This window comes from Spea bombifrons, chromosome 1, assembly GCF_027358695.1.
Source record: "Spea bombifrons isolate aSpeBom1 chromosome 1, aSpeBom1.2.pri, whole genome shotgun sequence".
Classification (NCBI taxonomy): Eukaryota; Metazoa; Chordata; class Amphibia; order Anura; family Pelobatidae; genus Spea; species Spea bombifrons.
This window is the reverse complement of record NC_071087.1, coordinates 5,193,970-5,217,564: the sequence shown is the minus strand read 5'-3', so window position 1 is coordinate 5,217,564 and position 23,595 is coordinate 5,193,970. Positions and strand designations below refer to the sequence as shown.

General features: G+C 44.1%; 1 protein-coding gene across 1 annotated transcript in view; it reads left to right on the top strand.

Moving 5' to 3' along the window:
• The window catches only part of SFXN5 (sideroflexin 5), a 76,315-nt gene that overhangs the window by 33,269 nt on the left and 19,451 nt on the right, over positions 1-23,595 (top strand). The window contains exons 10-13 of the mRNA XM_053458098.1: positions 6,652-6,742; positions 10,584-10,699; positions 11,797-11,882; positions 23,346-23,463. Coding sequence (XP_053314073.1) covers positions 6,652-6,742; positions 10,584-10,699; positions 11,797-11,882; positions 23,346-23,463 — 411 coding nt within the window. The remainder of the gene's footprint in view (positions 1-6,651; positions 6,743-10,583; positions 10,700-11,796; positions 11,883-23,345; positions 23,464-23,595) is intronic.

The following is a 23,595-nucleotide window of genomic DNA, read 5'->3' as shown; positions in this document are numbered from 1 at the left end:
GGGCTGCATCTCTGAATAATTACATATATATTGTTAGCTGAGATAATTAACTATTGCTGTTATCAATACGCATGGAGGCGCCGAAGCTGCTAACCAATCAGAGATCACCTTGCTCATTACATCAAAGTGGTGAAATCGACGTGATGCGATTTTGTGCACCTTAGCTGTGTATTATCTGGGATTTTCCACTTTTATAGAAATAACTGATTTTCTTTCAGTTTTTCAGTTCCTAGCTCTCCGTATGTGAAGTAAATGCGAGCTCTTGGCATCTTGTGCAGCCGTACTGGGAATTAATAGAACTGGTGATGATGGTTTTGAGGGCATGCGTCGGGCGATCCGTTTGGGGGTCTGAAGATTACGAACCCCTGGCTTAGACCATTCATGTTAAGGTCAATCCTGGTAACTTTCATGTCCATTAAAATAACATGAAATGGGTCAGAATTCCAGCGCAGACGGGGTTAATGCTGTAAATGACTTTTTAATGGAATCTCTTCATAGGCGTACAGAGGCCTTTTATCACTCCCATCACTCCTGTGTTCCAATAGCCCTTTATCACTCCCATCACTCCTGTGTTCCAATGGCCCTTTATCACTCCCATCACTCCCATCACTCCCGTGCCCCAATGGCCCTTTATCACTCCCATCACTCCTGTGTTCCAATGGCCCTTTATCACTCCCATCACTCCTGTGTTCCAATGTCCCTTTATCACTCCCATCACTCCCGTGTCCCAATGGCCCTTTATCACTCCCATCACTCCTGTGTTCCAATGGCCCTTTATCACTCCCATCACTCCTGTGTTCCAATGGCCCTTTATCACTCCCATCACTCCTGTGTTCCAATGGCCCTTTATCACTCCCATCACTCCCGTGTCCCAATGGCCCTTTATCACTCCCATCACTCCTGTGTTCCAATGGACCTTTATCACTCCCGTGTCCCAATGGCCCTTTATCTCTCCCATCACTCCTGTGTTCCAATGGCCCTTTATCACTCCCATCACTCCTGTGTCCCAATGACCCTTTATCTCTCCCATCACTCCTGTGTTCCAATGACCCTTTATCACTCCCATCACTCCTGTGTTCCAGTGGCCCTTTATCACTCCCATCACTCCTGTGCTCCAGTGGCCCTTTATCACTCCCATCACTCCTGTGTCCCAATGACCCTTTATCTCTCCCATCACTCCTGTGTTCCAATGGCCCTTTATCACTCCCATCACTCCCGTGTCCCAATGGCCCTTTATCACTCCCGTGTTCCAATGGCCCTTTATCACTCCCATCACTCCTGTGTTCCAATGGCCCTTTATCTCTCCCATCACTCCTGTGTTCCAATGGCCCTTTATCACTCCCATCACTCCTGTGTTCCAATGGCCCTTTATCACTCCCATCACTCCCGTGTCCCAATGGCCCTTTATCACTCCCATCACTCCTGTGTTCCAATGGACCTTTATCACTCCCGTGTCCCAATGGCCCTTTATCTCTCCCATCACTCCTGTGTTCCAATGGCCCTTTATCACTCCCATCACTCCTGTGTCCCAATGACCCTTTATCTCTCCCATCACTCCTGTGTTCCAATGACCCTTTATCACTCCCATCACTCCTGTGTTCCAGTGGCCCTTTATCACTCCCATCACTCCTGTGCTCCAGTGGCCCTTTATCACTCCCATCACTCCTGGGTTCCAATGGCACGTTGTGTTTGATGATCCAAGTTTAAGTTTAAAAGGCTAATTTATTGTCAGAAAACCCATTATTTGATATAGCGCCTGTATATAGTTTGGCCTGCCGTGCTGGCGTGTTCAGCCGTTGTATGTAACATGTGTGCTCCTTCTTCGATTCCAGGCTACCGACCGATACGTCATGTTTAAGGGCTGTGACGGACGATTCTAGAAGAAAAAAAAGTAATTTCTATTTAACGCTCTTAATATTCGCTGTAAATGCGGAGCTGAAAATGGATTCCACGGCCTGAAATGTATTCATCATCCACTGCTGAGGTTTTTTCGCGAGCGGCGGGACAGATTTAAAACATTTATTACAACCGGGCCCCGGCTAAAAATAGCGCTTTCTGCCACGCAATAAGGCACCGCGTGGGGGCTTCCAGCCGTCCTGTCTCGGCTTCGCATGACAAGACTTCTGGAGCGCGGCGGGTGTATCGGCATGAAACGCTGCGCTCTGATCCGGGGTATTTCTGTTTGACAGCTTCAGTCATCAGCTCTCCGCGCCCCAATTAGGACGTAAAACTCCAAATTATTGCTAAAAATCCTCCTAATTGCTTTTTTTTTTTTTACTTATTTATATCCGTTTGAAATGGTGAATGGCAGCCGCTCGTTATTTAGCGATGGGAAGCGGCCATCTTGTCGGAGACGTCGCCTGTGCAATAACGTGGAGGCTGAAACGTACCGCGGACGCCATAGATTGTAAGCTCCTGCGAACAGGGCCTCCTGTCCAAGCCTTCATCCCACACACCGAGACGCTCTGTGAAAGAGTTTGAGTGACAGCCGCTCTGAGAAGGTGCGAGTGACGCTTGCCGTGGCGAGTGAACGCTCGCTGAAGCCGGTGTAGATGATCGGAAGGGGTCCGTGGCTTTCACCTGACCTCTTGTGGCTGTTCTGGAGAAATATGGCTGCCGCCTTTAACCCTTTAACGCCTTATGGAATGATTACCGCTGTGATGGGAAGCCCCGGAGTTCCAACATAGATCGCTTACGGGACCCCTTCTGACTTACCGACCTCTGCGTCAACCCTCGAGACCCCCGGCCGCTCTCATGTAAAAGAACTCTCCCCTTTTATGTCACATAGAAACCCGGACTCGTTACTCTCACATTCCGGTATATTTTTTTTGCAGTGTTTTTATCTATAGTTTTATTCGCTTGCTATGTCCTGCTTTTTTCGCGTTATACAGCGCTGCGGAATATGCTGGCGCTATATAAATCAATAATAAATACACGTCATACTTGTATTAAATTGCGAAAATAAATCCATGCGGGATAGGACTTCCTGCGGCTCCGGACGCTTTCAGGCGCCAGGGCGATTGTATTGAAAGGGTTAAGAGGAGCCATCGTTGCCCGAGAATGGCCTTTTATTGCCGGCTGCGGCTGTTATCACATATTAATGCTTTTCCTCCCCAGCACCCGGCCTTCCGAGAATCAATCGGCTCTCCGGAGACAGGCAGACGTGTTGATTGAGCCCAACGGTGGGAAATGGCGGGATATCCAGCTGTTTTGGGGGGGTTTTTGGTTGTTTTTTTGGACTTTAACTCCCAGCACACCTGTAGGCTGCCGGGCATGATGAGAGTTGGTGTTGAGGAGCGGATGGAAAGCCATTATTAACGCTGCAAAAACGTCTGAACCCCACGAGTGTCCGTGAAGCCCCCCGTTTCCTCCTGTCTGGGGGGGCTTCGGTGGGATTACGCGTAGCGATACTTTATTATGGTAACCGCTAGAGGCGCGCTACCCCCCCCATAATTTTTTTTAGGGACCCTATGGCATTGACACCTACCGCACCATCATTATATAATAATAGAATATAAATATAATATAAATAATAATAAATGTTACAGGCAAAATATTTAGCGGGTGTTTTACGAGTGACAATAACTTTAACACGTTACGATGTATCGAAGTAGAAAAGCAAAAGCCCTGATCTTATGAGCTTGCAATCTATTGGGGTACAGAGCTTGAGGAGTATGTGGGCGGGGCTTGCCTCAGATACCTTACATCTGAGTGGGGGTGGGCATGGAATGGGCGTGTCTAAATGCCTCTCCCACAACCCGGAGACGGACGGACTTCACTTGGAGAGTTCCCAGATATTTACCTTGGGTGGGGCGCTGGGTCTGACCCCCTCCAGGGCTGCAGAGCACCTGGGTATGATGTCATCCAGGTGATCTGTGACATAAATGCGCACTATTTATTTAAAACAGTTTATGGTGACTTGGTATAATGGTGTAAACGAGCAGCAGCGCGCCGAGGGGGCCCGATCTAAGAGGGCCGTCCGCCCAACGGCTGGAGGCTGCCGCCCTCCTGGACGCTCAGTCTCACTACAGCAATAATACAGACCCCCGCATTAAAGCGACCACCGAATTTACTCGGATCCGCACGCGTTATCTGAAGCATTCTCTTTCCCAACAGGCTGCTGTACAACGCAGCACCGAAAGGGTTAACAGATTCCCAAAATGGATTGTTAGCCGCTGGGGCGAGGAACAGGTTAACCGCTGGCGGAGGCGTTATTTATTTATTTGATAGAGCCCCCCCCATCTCTGTCTCTTTTCTCGCATAACATCCTCAGGTTATTTTGCACCGTCTCCTACGTGACGAAGCCCCTGCGGGGTTTTTAATCCCGGTCCCTCTCCCCGATAATTGTGAGCGTTGCGCCGAGTGGCTGCCTCTGACAGCTCGCGAACGTGGTGTTATAGCCCATAATCACTTTGTGCCAAGTGTCCGGGGCCCCCCGCGGCCCTCGGGACTCTCGGCTACTTATTGTTTTCAAGAAACATTTTCAAGCTTTGGCCAGAAATGAGGACGCGCCGGGCCCCGCTTTGTCACTATTTCCCCCGCATCTACAGCTTGTGGAGATCATCTCTGATTCCTGGTACCGAGGAGAGGGCCGCGTTAAAGCTGCAGTTCCCCTGCTGTATGTTAACATTCATTAATTCCTATTATTACCGATCATTTTCCAGAGCATTAAAAACTTCAGCTATACACAGAACCTGCCGGCCCCATCTTGTCTGCCATTTTACCTGCTGTCAAGGCTGAAACCTTAATTAGTCGTTGGTCTCGTCTTAGATTCAGGAGCCGTATGTCTATCCCATGCATGTTTAATACCCTCACTGTATTACCCTCTACCACCTCTGCTTTGAGCCTGTTTCACTTATCTACATACCTGGAAACTTTGTTAATATTTTTTTCTTTTTGCAACTGAATACGACCTCTCCTGGTGTTGCAGAAAGGCTGATGGAACTTTAGCTTTCCCCCCCCCTATAAATAGTCTCTGTTTAATAAAATTATTTAAGGAACCAGAGTCATTCTGCAGTTCCAAAGGTTTACTAGCTATGTAATCCCTTATAATTGAATCAGCACCCTTCGTTTGCGCTTGTCTCTGTCGCTGACCAGCTGCCTCCCGGTCCACCATTCTTGTACCCAACATTCTTGTACCCAACATTCTTGTACCCAACATTCTTAAGACTATGCATGAACAGAATTCTCAACACCTGTTATGTCTTATTGCTTCAGCTTCTGTCGCTTCTGTCGGGCCAAATTATAACCTTTAGTAGTTTGGTGAGTGGCCGCTGCCCTCGTTAATGGAATGCTGTGGTGGCCAGCGGTAGTAATTACTAAGTGAGATGTCGGCCTGGTCGCTGTATGGTGCATCATGTAAGTAATAAGCGGATGGCGTGTGTTAAAGCCGCCGTCCCCGGGAATCGGTGAGTGTTATTTCTCCCCAGCCCTTGGGGTATAACTGACTGCCTGCAGTAGCAGTCTTAAACACGGACTCATTATTTCATGAGATTGACTTGAAATCTCCATAAACGTCCCTTTTTTCTTTGCATTCACAGCTGGGCCGGAGCGCTCTGACATAAGGCGATTACCGCCTTTTAACTGCTTTAGCTTAATATGCAGGGGGAATGCCTTCAGACTTGGACTACATGGGGTTAATCGAATACATGACACCTTGAATGGTTTTGGACATTAATGATCCATGAAGAACCAGCGGGGCCGTGTATATCCCCCTTACATGATCCGCAGATTTACAGCTGCCAACCCGGCAGGAGAATCCTTTAGATTGTGAGCTCCTGTGACGACGGTTCTCGTGGACCTTTGACCTTGCGCACATCAGCCGGAGTTCTTAGAACGTTCACTTTTCTCCTTTGTTCAACATAACACGAGGCTGTTGCTCATCGTTCATCTCTGTTGTATAAACCCCATAACAAAATGGCGGTACGGTCCCTTGCATAGGACCTGCCTTCATCGCGTTACCGCTAGCGTTACGTTAACCGATACAGAAGTTTCAGCAGACATGATCCACATGACTCTTAAGACAGTCAATATTTATTGCACCTGGACCAAAACCTTGAGGAATTATTCCCGAACCCAAGATGAGGCCAGGGAATCATTAATGTTTGGGTCTTTACAGCAGGAAAAATGGAGCGACCTAATGAGGGGCCGACATGGGCCGATCTGCTGGCAGATGTCTATGTTTCTGGTGACAGCGTTTATTAGTGATGGTCCGTTCAATACGGGTTTAATAGTGAATAAGCCCAATGCCTTGGTGTTCGCCTCCAGTGGCATTTATCACATAATTAAACCAAGAATACGTTGCGCTCCCTTCTGCAATGGCGCCTAAATGGAGCGTCCTGGCTATACGATGCAATAAGTTCCCGCTAAATGCTAAAAGAGGGGCTGTGGTGCTGTGTTGTACAGCAAGAGCTGTAAACATATGGAGTCCGCCGGCTGTGGGGCAAATCATTCGTTCCAAACTACTTTTATTGTCAAGTCTTAACTGAGGAGATAGGCAGTTTTAAGAGGGATTATTTTCAGCCCTTTTTTTGAAAAAACGAGAAAAATAACTTAAAGACGACTAGCTATGGGATATGAGTTTCCCGGGTTTTAATTCATTGTGTTCTAGATCGCGCCAGGGTTCTAATCTCTCTCCGTTATTAATTCTAGGTTGGCCTTAACGTTCTGGTCCAGAGAGCTCACAAGTTTACCCCTTCCACTCGCCTCTTGATCCAGCGCTTCGTGCCGTTCCCAGCTGTAGGTGAGTGAATGATGCGTACGATATGTTAATATGTGTGCGTGTATTTGTGGGGTTTTTTTGTTGTTTTTTTTTTTCGTTTTTTTACCATCATCCTTTTTGTTCGTTGTTGTGTTTGTCTAACAGTTCCTGATTACACCCAACAAGGGCCTGCAAATGAAGCTGGTGCGGTCTCATTAACCTTCACACCCCTCTTCCATTATCTCGCGTTTGTGTTATAACTTGCCTCTCTCAGAACTCAGAAACCTTTCTAATTGCCGCCTTATACTGTTTCGTGTCACTTTCACCTCCGGGGAGAGGCTATTAGTTTTGCCGAGGAAGCTCATGGGTTTAGTTAATTCATCAGCTCAGACCTCTTGACTCGTAAATAAATAAAGCACAGCTTTTGTGTCCCAGAGGGTCGCTGTGTACTGGAGAAAGCGCCCTGCCACGGACCCGCAGGCTACCGAATCCACACCATGGACTGATGGTTTGTTGGACCAGTTGTACTTTATCATTCTATCATTCACGTACTTTGTGTTTTGTTCCAAGCTTACAGGCATCCAATGAGAGGGTTGGATCATCCAATGAGAGGGTTCACTGATGGTTCCAGTAGAACTTTCCTGGACTGGGAACCAGTTGGAGTTGTTGTACATGGGAGTCAGCAACGCTGCTATTTACATGATGTATCACGTGGTCATGAGGGCTTTAGAGTCATGATGGGCAGAAGGGGCAGATCCATAAGCACCGTTACCTTAATTTGTAACAGATAAAGAAAGGTAACGGTGCTGGCAGATTGTCCCCTTCCGCCCATCATGACTTATGACCGAGTCATGTAAAGAGTATCGTTGCTGACTCCCGTGTACAACAACTCCAATTGGTTCCCAGTCCAGGAAAGTTCTGTTGGAACCATCAGTGAACCCCCGTTGGATGTCTGTGAGCTTGAAATATGTCTCATGTGTACCGGTAGTCTAATGAGTAAGGGGTATCACCAGGCAAAGTCACGTTGTAGAGGCAGAGAACTTAAAGTGGAGTCTTCGCATTGCACCTCATCCCAAGCGCTGATTTGCTCTGTCTAGTGTAAAAAGCAAATAAACCTCAGCAGATCTGTCATGTTATTCTTTCTTCTGAGGGTTTAATCACATGAGAGCAAGTAAACTTTTTCTTCTAGTTTCTATGGCAACAGCCTTACAATTGCTTGCTCTTGTGTCATATGCATTGCTTATCTATATATGTTTTGAATTCGGAAGTGTGGGGTCAGCACCGCATTTAGATCATGATCCTTTTAAACAAATGATTAATGTATGAAAAAATATCCCCCCCCCCATTTACGGCTGTGCTGTATGCGAGGGTCACTACGGCCCCTCAAACTTCTATCACCCTCAGCCGGACAGGAGCTGGTGAAGTCTCCGCGCTTTATCCCCGTGTCGCCTCCCATGCAAATCCTCAGACCCGCCGACGGATTTCTCTCTCTGTCACAGCCGCATATATTAAAGCTCACCAATTATTTTAAGAAAATGGATTAGAAACCACAGGGGAAAAACTACCATCTGCGGCCGTCCCTTCCTCGCTGAGAGATCATTCACGAGCGTATCCAGAACATCTCATTTACACCCATTAATCACACCTAACTGTTTAATACGGCTAACACCCAATAAATCAGAACTATCCCGAGTTTGGAAATATTCCTTTCGCTCACGCAGCCTTCACTTTGCTGAAAGCTTTTATAACCCTGAGAACGAGTCATTGAAATGGTAATTAAGGTCTAGGCATGCACGTTTTTCCCTATGGTGGCCCACGACAGATACAGTTATGATATAATCCGGCGTAATGTATGGTGTTTGTGAATAGCACATGGCCCTGCAAACTTTTTATAACCTTAAGGGCTATTTTTGACTTCTTATAATGGCTTCTGTGAAATACATAGGTAGGAGTGCAGAGAAGAATGGATACCACAAGGTCAGATCTTGATGGTCCTTGGTTGGTCAAATGTGGAGCTACAGAGAAGAAGACAACAGAAAGCATAGGCATTTTGCTCCTGCTTTATAAGAGGCCTTTGATACCTTTACCCTGCCTTGTGTTGGGGTTCTTTGTTCAGAAAGAATTTCCATTAGACTCTCGTCCAAATGGGTCCATATACCGGTGAAGCCATCAGGATCCTGGAGAAGCAACGTTTCACCCAAACCTTCAGCACCTTCGCACGATTCAACGTCCCTTGTCTTTATTGTCTAATGGAAGAGAGACAAGAGATCTTTGCATCTGATAGCACAGAATTATGTCTCCTCGCCCTTGTTGGACAGTGTCGAGAGTATGATGTGGAGGACCGTTGCCTGACACAGCTTAGTGTACCTTCCGTCGAACCTTAGGGATTGTTAACCAGTGCTGATCTTACGTTGGATACAAGTAATAGACATAACAACGCATGATAAATTGTTTGAGATTGGGCTTCGCTCCTGTGCAAGTTCTACCTGCCATTAAAAGTGGAGTTCAGGCCCTGACATCCTGAGTTCGTTTTTAACCTATCATTTTATGAAAATCCAAAAGTATAGATATTCACAAGGAAGAGCTCCATCGCAAGAATTCTGCATGAAACATTCTAAACCCCCCCCTATTGTCTAATCGCCATTGCATTAAACATTTTAAAATCCCCCCTATTGTCCAATCGCCTTTGAGTTCAGTGTCAAGTCTACAGAGGCAAAAGGACCTTGTGGTGACCAGGATTAGGAACTTAATTCAGGTGGAAAAAAAACACAAGATAGGGAATTTACTAAATTCTGCTAAAACCCCAAAATTACGACTAATGATTTCCTCACAGAGATGGAGCATTAAATTAATATTGTTAACATTGGAATGGGGCCAGCTGGGTGGTATGTGAATAATTTATTTTGCTAACTACCGTGCCACGAATTCCAGCTATTTCTTTCCGAAATGTGTGTGCATTCATATTTTCCTTGAACTTAGTGAATCTTTTACTGTTTTGAACAATATGGTTTCCAGTCTCATTTAGATTTGTAAACAGTCTGCTTTTCATTTTTGATTGACTGAGGGTCACAGGAACATATTGTTTTCAATGCAGAAATGTTCCCTGGATTATTTTTAATATTTAATATTTATTTTTGTTGTTATGTATCATTTTTTTTTAATTTACCCCGAACAGATAAAATTTAGAGCATACCAGATATAGACGTAAGAGATCGTAGATCATAATTGTCTTTAAAATATAGATAAAATATTTTTCATATATATATATATATATATATATATATAATATAATACATATATATTAGTGCAGTGCAAATGTATTAGGAAGGTGTGAAAGGATGCATCCGGAACCCCGTCTGCTGTGTAATTTCTGCCTGGGAGATACCTTGCTGAGATGGTGTAGCTACCTTGTGGGTTGTTGCTGTTCTCAGTCCTGCCATGGTGGACGTCTTCAGCGACCTCACCTTGTTAGTGAGCTTGGCTGTTACCCAGTTTTATTCCTCCTCCACAGCTGTTTCTGTTTCAGTTAATGATTTTGTTTCAACCTACATATTAAATCGACGATGATCAGCACCTGTTTGGCGTAATTCTTTAATCATACGCGTAGCTATATGCCTACAAAATCCCTGACTGTATGCGAGTGTACCTAGAAGAATTAAGGCTGTTTTAAAGAAAAAGGGTGGTCACAGCAAATCGATTTGATTTTAGATTTTTCTTCTATTCACTCACTTTATATTTTGTTAAACGATAAAAAGTAAACTATTAACGACTTACTTTACATCATTTCTTTCCACACCTGCCTAAAACTTTTGAACAGTACTGTATATTGCCTATATACACACACAGGATAACATTAAACCTTTGACCCTTTATTTTTTTTAAGCAAGCGCCAATATTTGCAACGTGGTCCTGATGAGACACGGCGAGCTCGAAGAAGGCATTGATGTTCTTGACGGCAACGGAAACATCGTCGGTTCATCGAAAATAGCCGCAAAACACGTGGGTATTTTATCTTTTCTCGAACCGCTCCGAAAATGTAATGCATGTTTAATAACAGCCAGCGGGGCCCTGGAACCCTTATAATCCCGATCCCCTCTGGGGTGGAACGCTAGTGTACCTGCTAGCGTGTATGTATGTATATGTATATTACACGCACACATACATACACACGCTAGCACGTAGATAAAGTTTTATTCAGGCCACGTCTTGGACACAAGGAATGGATTTCTTTTTTATAATCCGTGGTTGTTTTGTGCCCCACTGGTTGTGCTGGAAGACATTGATTAATAAGTCCCGATATTTTTGATTGGTGTTAATTAGTCGCAAACCAGGATCCCGGAGTCGTGGTTTTTTTTTGCGCGGTGCAGCTTTTTGCAGGAATAGATTTTTTTTTTTTAGTAAAACGACCCCCAGCTGTTCTAGTTCTGCTCGCGAACACCTGTCTTTAAAGGCTCTACGAAGAGGGAAGGACCATATGCTTCCAGTTATTTCATACAAACTTTATTCACCGTCCCAAGGGATCCATCGGAATTTAAATATTAAAATCTGAAAATACTTATTAAAACTTTAAAATTATCCATATGGCTCTAAGCAAAACACCGGGTTATATTTATCTAAATGCAGAAATATTTCATGGACGGGGAGGCGCTGAAAAGCAACAATTCTACTGCCTGCTCCCCAAAATAACCGCTGCCCCCCCCATTTGTTAGATGAAATGAATATTCTTTGATTGACGGACATGCAGCTTTCGCTGAACATCTTTACGGCGGGACGTCATGACACGCGTCACAACACGATCGGCGGAACACCTTTTAAAAAAGCCTTATCGTGTCTCGTGATCGAGAGATAACTTTTTAAACCCCCCCCATAAACAAAAAAACCTCTTATCAACCCTTCTGAAGAGCGCACAAAATGTCAAAATAGGGATTTTTGAAAGGTGACAAAATTCTTCTGTGAACAAATTTCGGACCGACTAAAAGCTCGTTTCGCGAGGTTTTTTCGAGAGTTTATGTTAAATAAAGTAAAATAATAAAATATGGGGATGGGTCACATGGTTGTCCAGGTTAGAAGCTTCTCGCTCCTCTGTGTCTTCTCAGGCTCTGCTCGAGACGGCTCTCACCAGAGTGGTGCTTCCGATGCCGATACTGGTCCTACCTCCCATCATTATGTCTGTACTTGAAAAGTAAGTACCGCAAATTTATGTACAATTGTTAGAATCCGAGTCAATGGACTTAAAACAGTAGACTTCATTAGCATTGCCGTAAAGCGTCAGCTCAGTGTGGTGTCACATGACTGACAGCAACGGCGGCTCCAGATCTGCAGATAAAGAGCTGGGGGTTATATTACTGTAAACAGCACTGGGGGATTATAATAGTATACCGTGCGCGGGGGTGGGTAATAATACTGTATACCGCGCTGGGGGGTTGTATTACTGTATACAGCGCTGGGGGGGTATATTACTGTATACAGCGCTGGGGGGTTATATTACTGTATACAGCGCTGGGGGGTTATATTACTGTATACAGCGCTGGGGGGTTATATTACTGTATACAGCACTGGGGGGTATATTACTGTATACAGCACTGGGGGTTGTATTACTGTATACAGTGCTGGGGGTTATATTAGTGTATACAGCACTGGGGGTTATATTACTGTATACAGCGCTGGGGGTTATATTACTGTATACAGCGCTGGGGGTTATATTACTGTATACAGCTCTGGGGGGTTATATTACTGTATACAGTGCTGGGGGTTATATTACTGTATACAGTGCTGGGGGGTTATATTACTGTATACAGTGCTGGGGGTTATATTACTGTATACAGTGCTGGGGGGTTATATTACTGTATACAGCGCTGGGGGGGTATATTACTGTATACAGTGCTGGGGGGTTATATTACTGTATACAGTGCTGGGGGGTTATATTACTGTATACAGCGCTGGGGTTATATTACTGTATACAGCACTGGGGGGTTATATTACTGTATACAGCGCTGGGGGGTTATATTACTGTATACAGCGCTGGGGGTTATTACTGTATACAGTGCTGGGGGGTTATATTACTGTATACAGTGCTGGGGGTTATATTACTGTATACAGTGCTGGGGGGTTATATTACTGTATACAGCGCTGGGGGGTTATATTACTGTATACAGCGCTGGGGGGGTTATATTACTGTATACAGCGCTGGGGGCTTATTACTGTATACAGCGCTGGGGGGTTATATTACTGTATACAGCGCTGGGGGGTTATATTACTGTATACAGCGCTGGGGGGGTTATATTACTGTATACAGCGCTGGGGGGGTTATATTACTGTATACAGCGCTGGGGGTTATATTACTGTATACAGCGCTGGGGGGTTATATTACTGTATACAGCGCTGGGGGGGTATATTACTGTATACAGCGCTGGGGGGTTGTTACTGTTATTTATGCTGAAGAAGAAGAATATTTTTTCCGTGGGACTTTAAATAAATCTCGGTGTTTCTGGCTGCACCGCCTGTAGATTGGGGCCGTTAATTGTTTCATTTCCCTTTCTTGGTCTGGCGCGTCGCGGTCTGTACTATGCGGCTTCCGCTTGTTTGCAGCGATTATAGAAGGAAATGGACAGCAAACAGAAAGGTTTTAGATATGGGGTAGGATGGAAGCCCGGAACCCGACTGACCGGTACCCGGCGGCTTGGCCAGATGATAAGAATATTCCCGGTTACTTAGCGTATTGAATGAGCTCCCTACAGGCTGCCATATTTCACAGCGATGAATATATTTTCCCTGTATGGCGTAGCAAACAGAAAAATAAAAATTCCCATAAAACATTAAAATAACGAGCCGTCTGTAGCCGAAAAAGTAAAAATCTTTACTTTAAGTTAAGTAACAGCGGCCGGCTTCCTTGAATTTTTCCTCCCCTGCACAGGAACGCGTTCCCAACCACGGAGAGAAATTATTACATGGAAACCGCGAGCACAATCTGTACCGGATAATAAAAAAAGATACTAGGTGTCTCAGAGCCACTTTATATCTGTCAAAGCCGGCGGGGTGTCCGCGGACCTGCCTCTGCTTTAAATTGAGCTCCTGCCGGTTGATTGTGATTGGGGGCTGACGCTCCTGCCTGGGGGGTAAGAGAGAGTCGAGCATCTTGTTTATTTCGTTCTAACTTTCTGTATTAAGAATAACTTTCCTATGAGCTGAGGTGGCGGTGTCCGCGTTTCCATGGCATCACATTAAACGTATTCTTCCCGGAGAGCTTCTCCCTCCCCTGCTGGGAAGTCGCTGATTGTCGTTGATTGGTTCAGGAAGGCTTTGTAAGCAAGACTTGTTATTACTTAAAGATCGCATTAATTGAGTCACCTGGATTCAAGCAGGGACATCAACCGTAACACACTGGTAGGAAAAGCATTGATTAGGGGGTCTTAGATTTGTTCATATCGAGTGAGTCGGGTCCGGACTGTATGACCCTGAGAATCTGCCCAGTCACCCTGAGATCCCGATTTTGGGGCAAATCCCTGACAGTCCCCAGGTACGTATCGATAAGTGAATAAATGTCGCTGAATGCTTTGAAGTGGACGGTTCTCTTCCAGGAAAAGAACGAATAATGGGGGCCTGCAAATAGATATCAAAAATGTGTACTTCAAATGGACATGCGTTATTATTTTCATTATTGTTTATTGGTTTATATAGCGCCACCATATACCGCAGCGCTGTACAATTTATTATCATTTACCACTATTATGGCTTTAAATTGGATAGGCAGGGTAGCCTCGTGACGTGTGGGGGGCTGTAGAATCCTACTAGGGGTGGCTACTACGGATATTTCACTACCTTAGTGGCCCTTAAAGCCCCATTCCCACCGACAGACGGAGCCAACTGGGACAGTCCCATTACCCCCAGGAGTCCAGCGGGTAGCCCTCTTATCTACCCCCTTTTCTCAATGCTGGGGTAAACTGGGTAACTCGGTCACCAACGGCTACAGGACCTAAACAAATGGAAGTTTTTCTTTTTTTGGAGGAACGGTTGCCCCTCGCTTGCCCCCCCCCCCCGTTGCTTTCGCTGCTTGATACAATAAGTCACGTTACATTGTTGCACAAAACTCAACAAAGAGCATGCAGAAAGCTTTTAGAAGACAGAACCGGTCCTTGTATTTAGAAGTTTTTACCGTAGAGCCAAAGTGTGACTTTTTTTTCGAAGCTGATTAAATTTGTCTATTTATAGACGTGGTTAATATGAAAATGTGTATTTTTATCCCTAATGCGTGCTGAACCCATTAGAGAAATGATGGTGCCCGTCAGATCCAGCAGATGTTCTGAGTGTCGTGCTGTCAGGGAAGAGGCGCTCGGCCCTTTGAAGTGAGAAGGTCTTCGCCTGCAGGACACGCAGAGGTCGCATACCTGGAATATATTCCTCTTCCCTTAAGGACAAAACCTTCAAAGCCCAGCCTTTATCTCCAATCTGGATTTATGGCGGAGGTGTTTCCAGAATGTTTGTGTAACAATGAGCTACCGGTTATTTGGGAGTGCCGGTAATTGTCTCCCCGGCTATGATAGCTTGCTAACCTGACATCATTTTCTGCAGCTTCCTTTCCTTATGGCTACGAGGCTGTTTAATGCCACAACTGGATACCTCCAGACGGGAACAATACGTGAACGGAGTGTTACTCATATGTACTTATTAGGGATAGGCGTCTGCTCGGAGGTAGTGACCACCCAAAGGTGGGGTGGCCTTGGATAGTTATTATTGTTTTATATATTATTTAGATAGCGGCATCGGCGTTCCAACCCCAGCACCCAATAATAACAAAAAATAAATAAATAAACGGATGTAGTGTATCAGCCACATACTGGCTTTGAAAGCCCATTTTTTGCCTCCTTGCCAAGCTGGTTGGACTCTCCGGCAAATTGGCCTCTAACCAATCCCCCCATTAAAATTGGGACAATGGACTTCAGGAACTCAAACCTTAATCCGTCTAAATACCCTCACTGTATTACCCTCTACCACTTCTGCTGGGAGGCTGTTCAACTTATCTACTACTCTCCCATTGCATGCCATTACGTAGAGTCCTTTGTAGTAACAAATAGCTTTATGGATCTAAGTGATATCGCTTACAGTAACATCGAGATGTCCACTAGGGGGCATGTTCAGTTTTTGCTAAAGAACCCCTCTGGTCCAATCAGGTGTGTGTTTACAGTTATCAGGTAATCTGTTGGTTATTCACCGCCCAATCAAGAGGAAAGCCTGAGCCAGAGGAATCTTTCCTAAGGGGTAATAATCGCTGATCTTTGTAAACCAGGAAGTAAGAACAACGCCACGCTTCCGAAGGTGTTATTTGTCGTCACCATGAATTCCGTAATAAAGGAATGGGGGGGGGGTTGTTTCAGCGATGCCTGGGGCTGATGGTTTTATTGTTATGAGCATTTGTTTGTGCCGTTGGAGTCACCTACGTTACATCGTATTCATAGATTCTGTAGCGCTATTACAGTATGGAAGTACTTAAACATAAACATCCCATTGTACAGCGCTACGGAATTTGATGGCGCTATATAAAACAATAAATAATAATAAATCACCTGTTTGTCGCTTCAGATGTAGTCTATGATTTTCCCCGGTGCGGTGAGGGGTGGTTTGCCTGAAAAGGCCTCCGGGGCTTCCTCTCCTCTGTATGTTAGATCACTAAACCCGTTCTATTGGGAGGTGAATGCGAACGCCCCGGGGCATACAGCACTAATGACTAAAGAGACTTGCCGGTAAGTGCGGAGAAGTCTGGACGGCGGAAAGAAGGTTAGACACCCTGCGCTGCTTTACGTGAACACTTTCTCTAGGATATAATACCTGAAAGTGAAAGGTCCGGCCCGTCTCGGACTGGCCTCGATGGTCCATCACCAGTATTAGCGATGGGACTGCTCATTGAAAACATGACGTTGTGTGAACGCGGTTTTTATTTCACCAAAGTTGTCAAGTAATAGACAGAAGTCATATTGGATGAATATAGGCTCTCACATCTGATCAGGGGCGCGTTTAATCCTAATGGGGACCTTGGCAGACCACACAATCCCTTTGGAGCAACATGTGGGGCTCATACAAGATTGGAAGCTCTTTGGGGCAGAATGTGGGGTTCATAGAAGACTACAAGTTCTGTGGAGTAGAATGTGGAGTTTTTAGAAGATGACAAGATATTTGGAGCAGAATGTGGGGTTTATACTAGATTACAGGATCTTTGGGGAGGAATGTGGGGTTTATAGTAGATTGGAAGCTCTTTGGGGATGATCGTGGGGTTTATAGTAGAAAGGAAGCTCTTTGGGGCAGAATGTGGGGTTCATAGAAGACTAAAAGCTCTTTGGAGCAGAATGTGGGGTTTATACTAGATTACAGGATCTTTGGGCAGAATGTGGGGTTTATAGTAGAAAGGAAGCTCTTTGGGGCAGAATGTAGGGTTCATAGAAGACTAAAAGCTCTTTGGAGCAGATTGTGGGGCTTCTAGAAGATGACAAGATATTTAAAGCAAAATGTGGGGTTTATAGTAGATTACAGGATCTTTGGGGCAAAATGTGGGGTTTATAGTAGAAAGGAAGCTCTTTGGGACAGAGTGTGGGGTTAATATCAGTTCCAAACTGTTTTGATTCCCCTAAATTGTCTTATTTTTTCATTCTCTGGGGTTTCTCTGTAATTTAGGGCCACGCTCGCCGTGTCAAATTGTTTCCTCTCTGAGAAGCTCTGAGCTCTCCTTACAGCACAGGCTCAACGTCTTCCTGACCCCATCAGCTACACCGTCATTATCACAGTAATTACCAGCTCCAGCCGTGGCTGGTCCTTGCCGAGTCTGTCCCCTTATAAGTGAAATGAGCGAGAATTCCCATCTAACACCACGGTGCGCTGAGAAAGTATATTGACTGAACCGTCGGATAAGTGTCCCGATCGGGTAACGAGAGAGCTAGCTCTACTGAAGACGTGTCCTCCACACATACAGAGAAAGCTATTAATCAGCCAAGAGAAGGGGAAAGGAAATCTATAAACTCGACATGACATTTAAATGGGCTTTCAGTAAAGTGATACACTCATGAAAGTTTGCCTGGGGGGCATGTTTAAATCAGCGGCGTTAAACAACCCAGCTTCGAGTCGGCTATTGAGTTTTCATTGACTGACAGAAGCGAACCAGGAATGGGGGGGGGGGAGATAAACCCTAAATGAGCCGTGGTTTGAGTTATGGAAGTTCAAAGTGAGCTGAAAGTGTTGTCCACTTAGGGCGTCCGCTAAAGCAAGGTCAGCTCTAATTAAGGACTAGAGGATGTTGTTGATCAGTGCCGATTACGTCAGGAATGGAGTTGGGAGGTTTTAGTGAGTCAGAAGTAATGCAAGGTTGGTTCTTTCTACATTGGATTAAGGAGGCATCTCCCCTATGCTGGAGTGGAGTATGGGAGAGTTCTCCCCTAGGTGGGTCTGAAGGGCGGGAGTGGATGGTAGGAGGGTTCTCCCCTTGGCAGGAACGGAAGACGGGAGGGTTCTCCCCTAGATGGGAGTGGGGTATGGGAGTCATGGCTGTCCTATAGAACCGGAGCCAAAAGCCCCTGGGAGCAGACACAGCAGAAGATCAAACAAACCATCCATCTGGCAGTTGGTAAAAGAAGCCAAACAGACGGAATCCAGTGAGATCTTGTTTGATTGAGCAAAGTCTTGTATAAGAGCCCTAATGAGATAAGCCATGAGCATGCCAAAGGCCTTTATCATGCCAACGGGCGCAGAACATGTGTGTGGCGTGTTTCTGATCCCTTAATGGTTTTTACTGACTATGTTCTGCTCCTCGTACGTCTGACTCCGAAAGAGAATCTCGCTGAGACCAGATCCTTCACCGACAGGTTTATTCGAATACGTTTTTATGAAGAAGTAAAACAAATGTCCAAATGTCTGTCCCTTTCCCCAAATCCCACGTGGCACAGCTCTGTGCTCTAAAGAAACCCCTGTAATATGTGTAACATGCGTAAATTATACAGGTATTGGAACCCCACGTTATATGTGTGAGCAGTCATGCTGACTACATGGTTATCCCTCCTCATTAAGTTGCTGATCGTTGCTGATTGGTTGAGGAAGGCTGGGGAATGGGGAGAGCTTCCGGACAGGGAATTGCACCTTTTTTTTTTGCTTTTGCTGTAGATCCCTGGGGTAAAATATCCCCTAAAACCACGGCACCGACTGGCAAAGAAAAATAAAACGCACAAGCTATAGGTCGTTCTCATAAATGAATTTATTTCGTTCGAATCCGTCACGGCGACCGTTCGGGTTTTAAGCCGCGCTAATAACCTTCGATTGGTTCGACATCAAAAAACCCCCCAAACGTCACCCTGTGAATGTACTTTAAGCCGGTTCATTCATCGACACAATGGATCAAAGCCCAAGAAGGTGTCGTGCGAGCGAGTCCTTTCTCTGATATTAAATGCCGCGTCTGCGTCAGTGGAGTTTTCCGTCCGTGGGGCTGGAGGACGCTGACCACCCCTTCTAATTAGAAATCATTTTACGGAACTTTTACCAATCTCCGAATCGCATGGCCAATTAAGAAATTGCACCTTCTTCGCTTAATTGGGGGGAGGATACCCCCGCGTCTCCCTCCTTAAATGAAGTCATATCTTTTGCTTAATTAAGACGTTCCATCCATTGTAATGCGAGCCGGACTTCTTCGTTACCATCTCTGCAGGACATCTCACGATATCCACTGTTAATTTTAAATTGGTTCGGTAATTCTCGCCTGCAATCTTTCCCGTCTTATTACTTTTGTTGGGGTAAGGTGATAGTGGGAAGACCAACGGGGCATTAATGACAAAGATTGGAGCTCCAGAGGAGACAGGAATGAAGCTTGGGGGGGGGGCAGATTAAAGCAACCGGCAAACATTAGGAAGACAAATCTAGGTGGAAATCGTTAATGGGCTCTGATCTTCCTAGGTAACCCTGTAGATTGTAAGCTTTTGCGGGCAGGGGACTCATTAGCGTTTGCTTGAGCCGTTAATCGTGATATTATTTGCTCACAAAATACTCGTAAGTCTTTCCCCATCGCTGATGGCCCCTGTCGGACATTGTTTAAATTAAACAATATGGCAGCTTATTTCTCAGCGTTAAATCCACAATTTTTCAGGCCGTCCTTACTGTTTAGTCAGCACGTGGCAGAAACATATCTACGGGAAGAATTATATTGCTTATACGTGCTGCATGTTAGCAATTTAACTTTATATATATATATATATATATATATATATATATATATATATATATATATATATATATATATATATATATATATATATATATATATATACTGGTATATACTATGTGTGTATATACATATATATATTTATTTATATATATATATATATATATATATAAAAATAAATTTCATGTTAGAAATGTTGTATTTTGTACCGGTATTTATTAATAATGAATTGATAGGTGTGTAAATATGTTCACCTGTTATTAAGAATAAACATACACTAAATGGGATTAATTGAATTTAATTGCGATTTAATTTAATGAAATAATTAGTATAAGTTTGTATTTAAACACATTGATCACCTGGGTGGGGTTGTATTAAGATATTTATAGGAATTAACCCAAAGCTTTTGTTTTAGGAATAGGACACATACTGCATATATTGATAATCAGTACGTATATATATATATATATGTATGTGTGTGTGTATATATATATATATAATATGCAGGTGTCAAAAACATTGTATTATGTAAATTACTTTTTTGAAACAGAAAACGGTATTAAAGTGTTTTTTAAAAAATCAAAAGTGCTAAAACAATGTTTTCTTGCAAGTATTAATATTTATTAATTATTAACACAAAAATTTTCTCTTGTTCCCGGTTGCGGTGTTCGCGGGAGCCGCCATCTTGCTGCTCCGTCACATGGTTTTAATCCCTGCCTCGCCCTGAGATATTTGTGATAATAGCTTTACAGAAGGCCTGCGCGGCCGGAAATAATCTCTAGCGCTAGAGGCTCATGCGCGGTCTGAGAAGAGAGCGCCGTTAAAGAGTCCAAGAAATATTGACTGTACAAGTTATAAAAATATGAGCAGCTAATCAGGAAGAGCCTGCAGAAGGAGCAGCCAATCAGGAAGGGCAAAACGGGGGGAGCAGCCAATCGGGAAGAGGCTGACAATGTGCAAATAGCAAGTTGTGAGCGGTAGAGATTGGTACAAAAAATAAGAAAATGTTAGACTAAAATGGCTAGATCGTATTTATGCTTCCTAAATTCATTTATTTTTATTTTAGTATTTTTCTTTTTTTAATTATGTCTAAAAAAAGAAATAAATTAAGATTTTTGTTTTGTTTTAGTTTTTTTTTTGTTTAGAGGGGCTCACCTTCTCACCTAACTATACACATATGCCAAGCATTTATTAAACATATTTTTTTTGGGGGGGGATTAATACTAATAGCACATTTTTCATTTAAAACTTTTGAATTAAAATTATATCCTTTAAAAAAAAAATGTAAAAGGTGCGATTTGAGTGCTTCATAAACGTATAACCCCGTTGCGGATCCCTAAGGCTTCACCCTGCAGGTGAATTAATTGACGTACTCAAATGCTTAAAAGTTGGTTTGGAATTTTCCTACATTTTTAATTTGTTTGTTCATTTTAACAGAAAAAAAATTAAATTAACAAATTTTTGTTGTTAATGGCAACAAAAATAAGTTTAAATCCCCCCCCGAGGGCATTGAAACTAAAATAGGCAATACATTTTTTATAAAATCTAATAAAATCATTACCGACAAGTATGCAGCTCATTTATATATTCGTTATCTGAATTCCCATTATTTTGGGGTATTGAAGAGTGGCCAAAAAAATAAAAAAAATTATTTATTTATCCGTTATCCGTTCCTTTCCAATTCAGATATTGTGATTTTTTTTTCTTTTTTTTTTTTTTTTTTTTTTTTTTTTACACCCATGCTATGGATCTTTTTATTCCACAGCCGATCCTCTTTAGTAGTAACCATCGGCAGGTCCCAACGATGAGACATCCGGAGCTGGATTCTGACTCTTGCCCGCCGACTGTCTCTATGGGCTCCTCTCATTCTTCTGGGATTGTCTCCCCGGGATGGGACCATTAAAGATCCTCCGGATATTCCAGTCTCGTCCCTATGTGTCGCCACATATGCGGAGACCCGCACAATGGAAGTGTGCTGAGCCTGGCACAGGCTGGGTGTGATCCGCGTCAAAAAAAAATAATAACCCGACATGTTTTGTTTCCTACCTGCGAGAAAACGAACCCGACACCCGTCATTAATCGCGGCAATCTGGTCCCAACGCGTTCAGGGTTCTGTGCAGTCTCTTTTACCTATCACCTCGCTGCCGCTGACACACTTTCACGCTATCTGATGGCTTTTGCTACTTCCTGCGTAGGTGTTCCGACACGTCCCGAGCTCTGGATCACGGTGAAGTTTCCTCAAACAAAGCCGGGGTTGGCTCAGCCATTCTGTTCTTCCGTAACTCGCAGCCCTTAGGGCCTTCATTTGAATGTGCGCTTTATTGAAGTCATTGTGCGACTGGTTTTTCACGTTCTGATTGTGCTGATGCAGATACGCAGCCGACACACTGCAACCAAAAAGTTCTTCTTCGGAACTAATGAGCGATAACTGTTAATTAGGGAAAGCCATTGGGCTATTGATAGGTAGACAAGACAGGAATTATCTGTTGGGTTCAGTCTTCTTTTCAAGATGCCCGGGGCGTTGAGATGCCTGATGAACGTTGATGGGTACGTGCCAAGATTTGGTGCTAAGAAAGGAGGCTGCTACCCTCCTATTAAAAAATAAAAAAAAACGAAATATATATGACTTCTTACAAAGCGCCAGCTGTGTACGGCGATAAAATGTAAGGACCGGTTATTGCGAGTACTAGGTCGGAGCGCCGTACCGTTTTCTTCTTTGTTCCAACGCATAGAACAAAGGAATTAAACGTAGAATCAAATGAAAAGAAAAACAAAACTCGATACAATATACACAAAAAATGTGGTGCTCTGGAACCTCTTTCAATATCTTCAAACCAGGCGCGGGGGTAGAGAAATAATCAGAAGACAGAAATATGTATAGGAAATGTAATAAATAAATAGCCTAACATTAAGGTCTGGGGTCTTCTGGACTCATACAGTTCACATAAGGTTAAGTCCAATATATCAACAAAGAACAGTTAGATGAGTGGGAAAACCAAAGAAAATAAAGCAATAAAAGTCCAAAATCAGTGGCGACCGTCTCCGGGGCATCCACTAGCGTGTAGCGTGGAATCTGCCTGCAGATCAGACCCGTTCAGCCCGTCTTTTATGAAGACTTCTTGGTCTCGTCTTGAATCGTCAATTAAGGCGCCGTAATGCCTGTTTCAAGCATGTTTCAGCTGAGATCCAAAAAACCCTAGCTTTTCAGGTCATTTAAGTTTCTTTTTTATATCTATATATAAATAAGTACTTTATCATTGCATTCCCTGCTCACATAACTTAAATATATGCCCTACTAGAAATAATACGATGGTGGTATCTACGATAAAACCATAACTGAGTCCGGCACTATCATTTTTGGTGTTATATATATATTTCTTTTTTATTCAGTGTTTTTATTCTTCAGATTGATATTTTCCTTTTCGTGTTAACATGTCTGTTGTCCCCTCTTTCTTGCAGGACGTCGTTGCTGCGCTCATACCCGCGATTGACCCTCTCAGTGCATAGCCTCGTGTGCCTTGCTGCCTTTGGGCTGGCTCTTCCTCTAGCCATCAGTCTCTTCCCGCAGATGTCTGAGGTCAGTCACTCTCTCGCTGTCCGGCTTTCTTACCGTACGTGGTGCAGGAGTGGTGGGGCGAGCCTCTCCAGGTCAGGTTGGTCCTCGGCTCCTGTCGTTGTCGGACTATGGCAAGTTGTTAGCCACCATCAT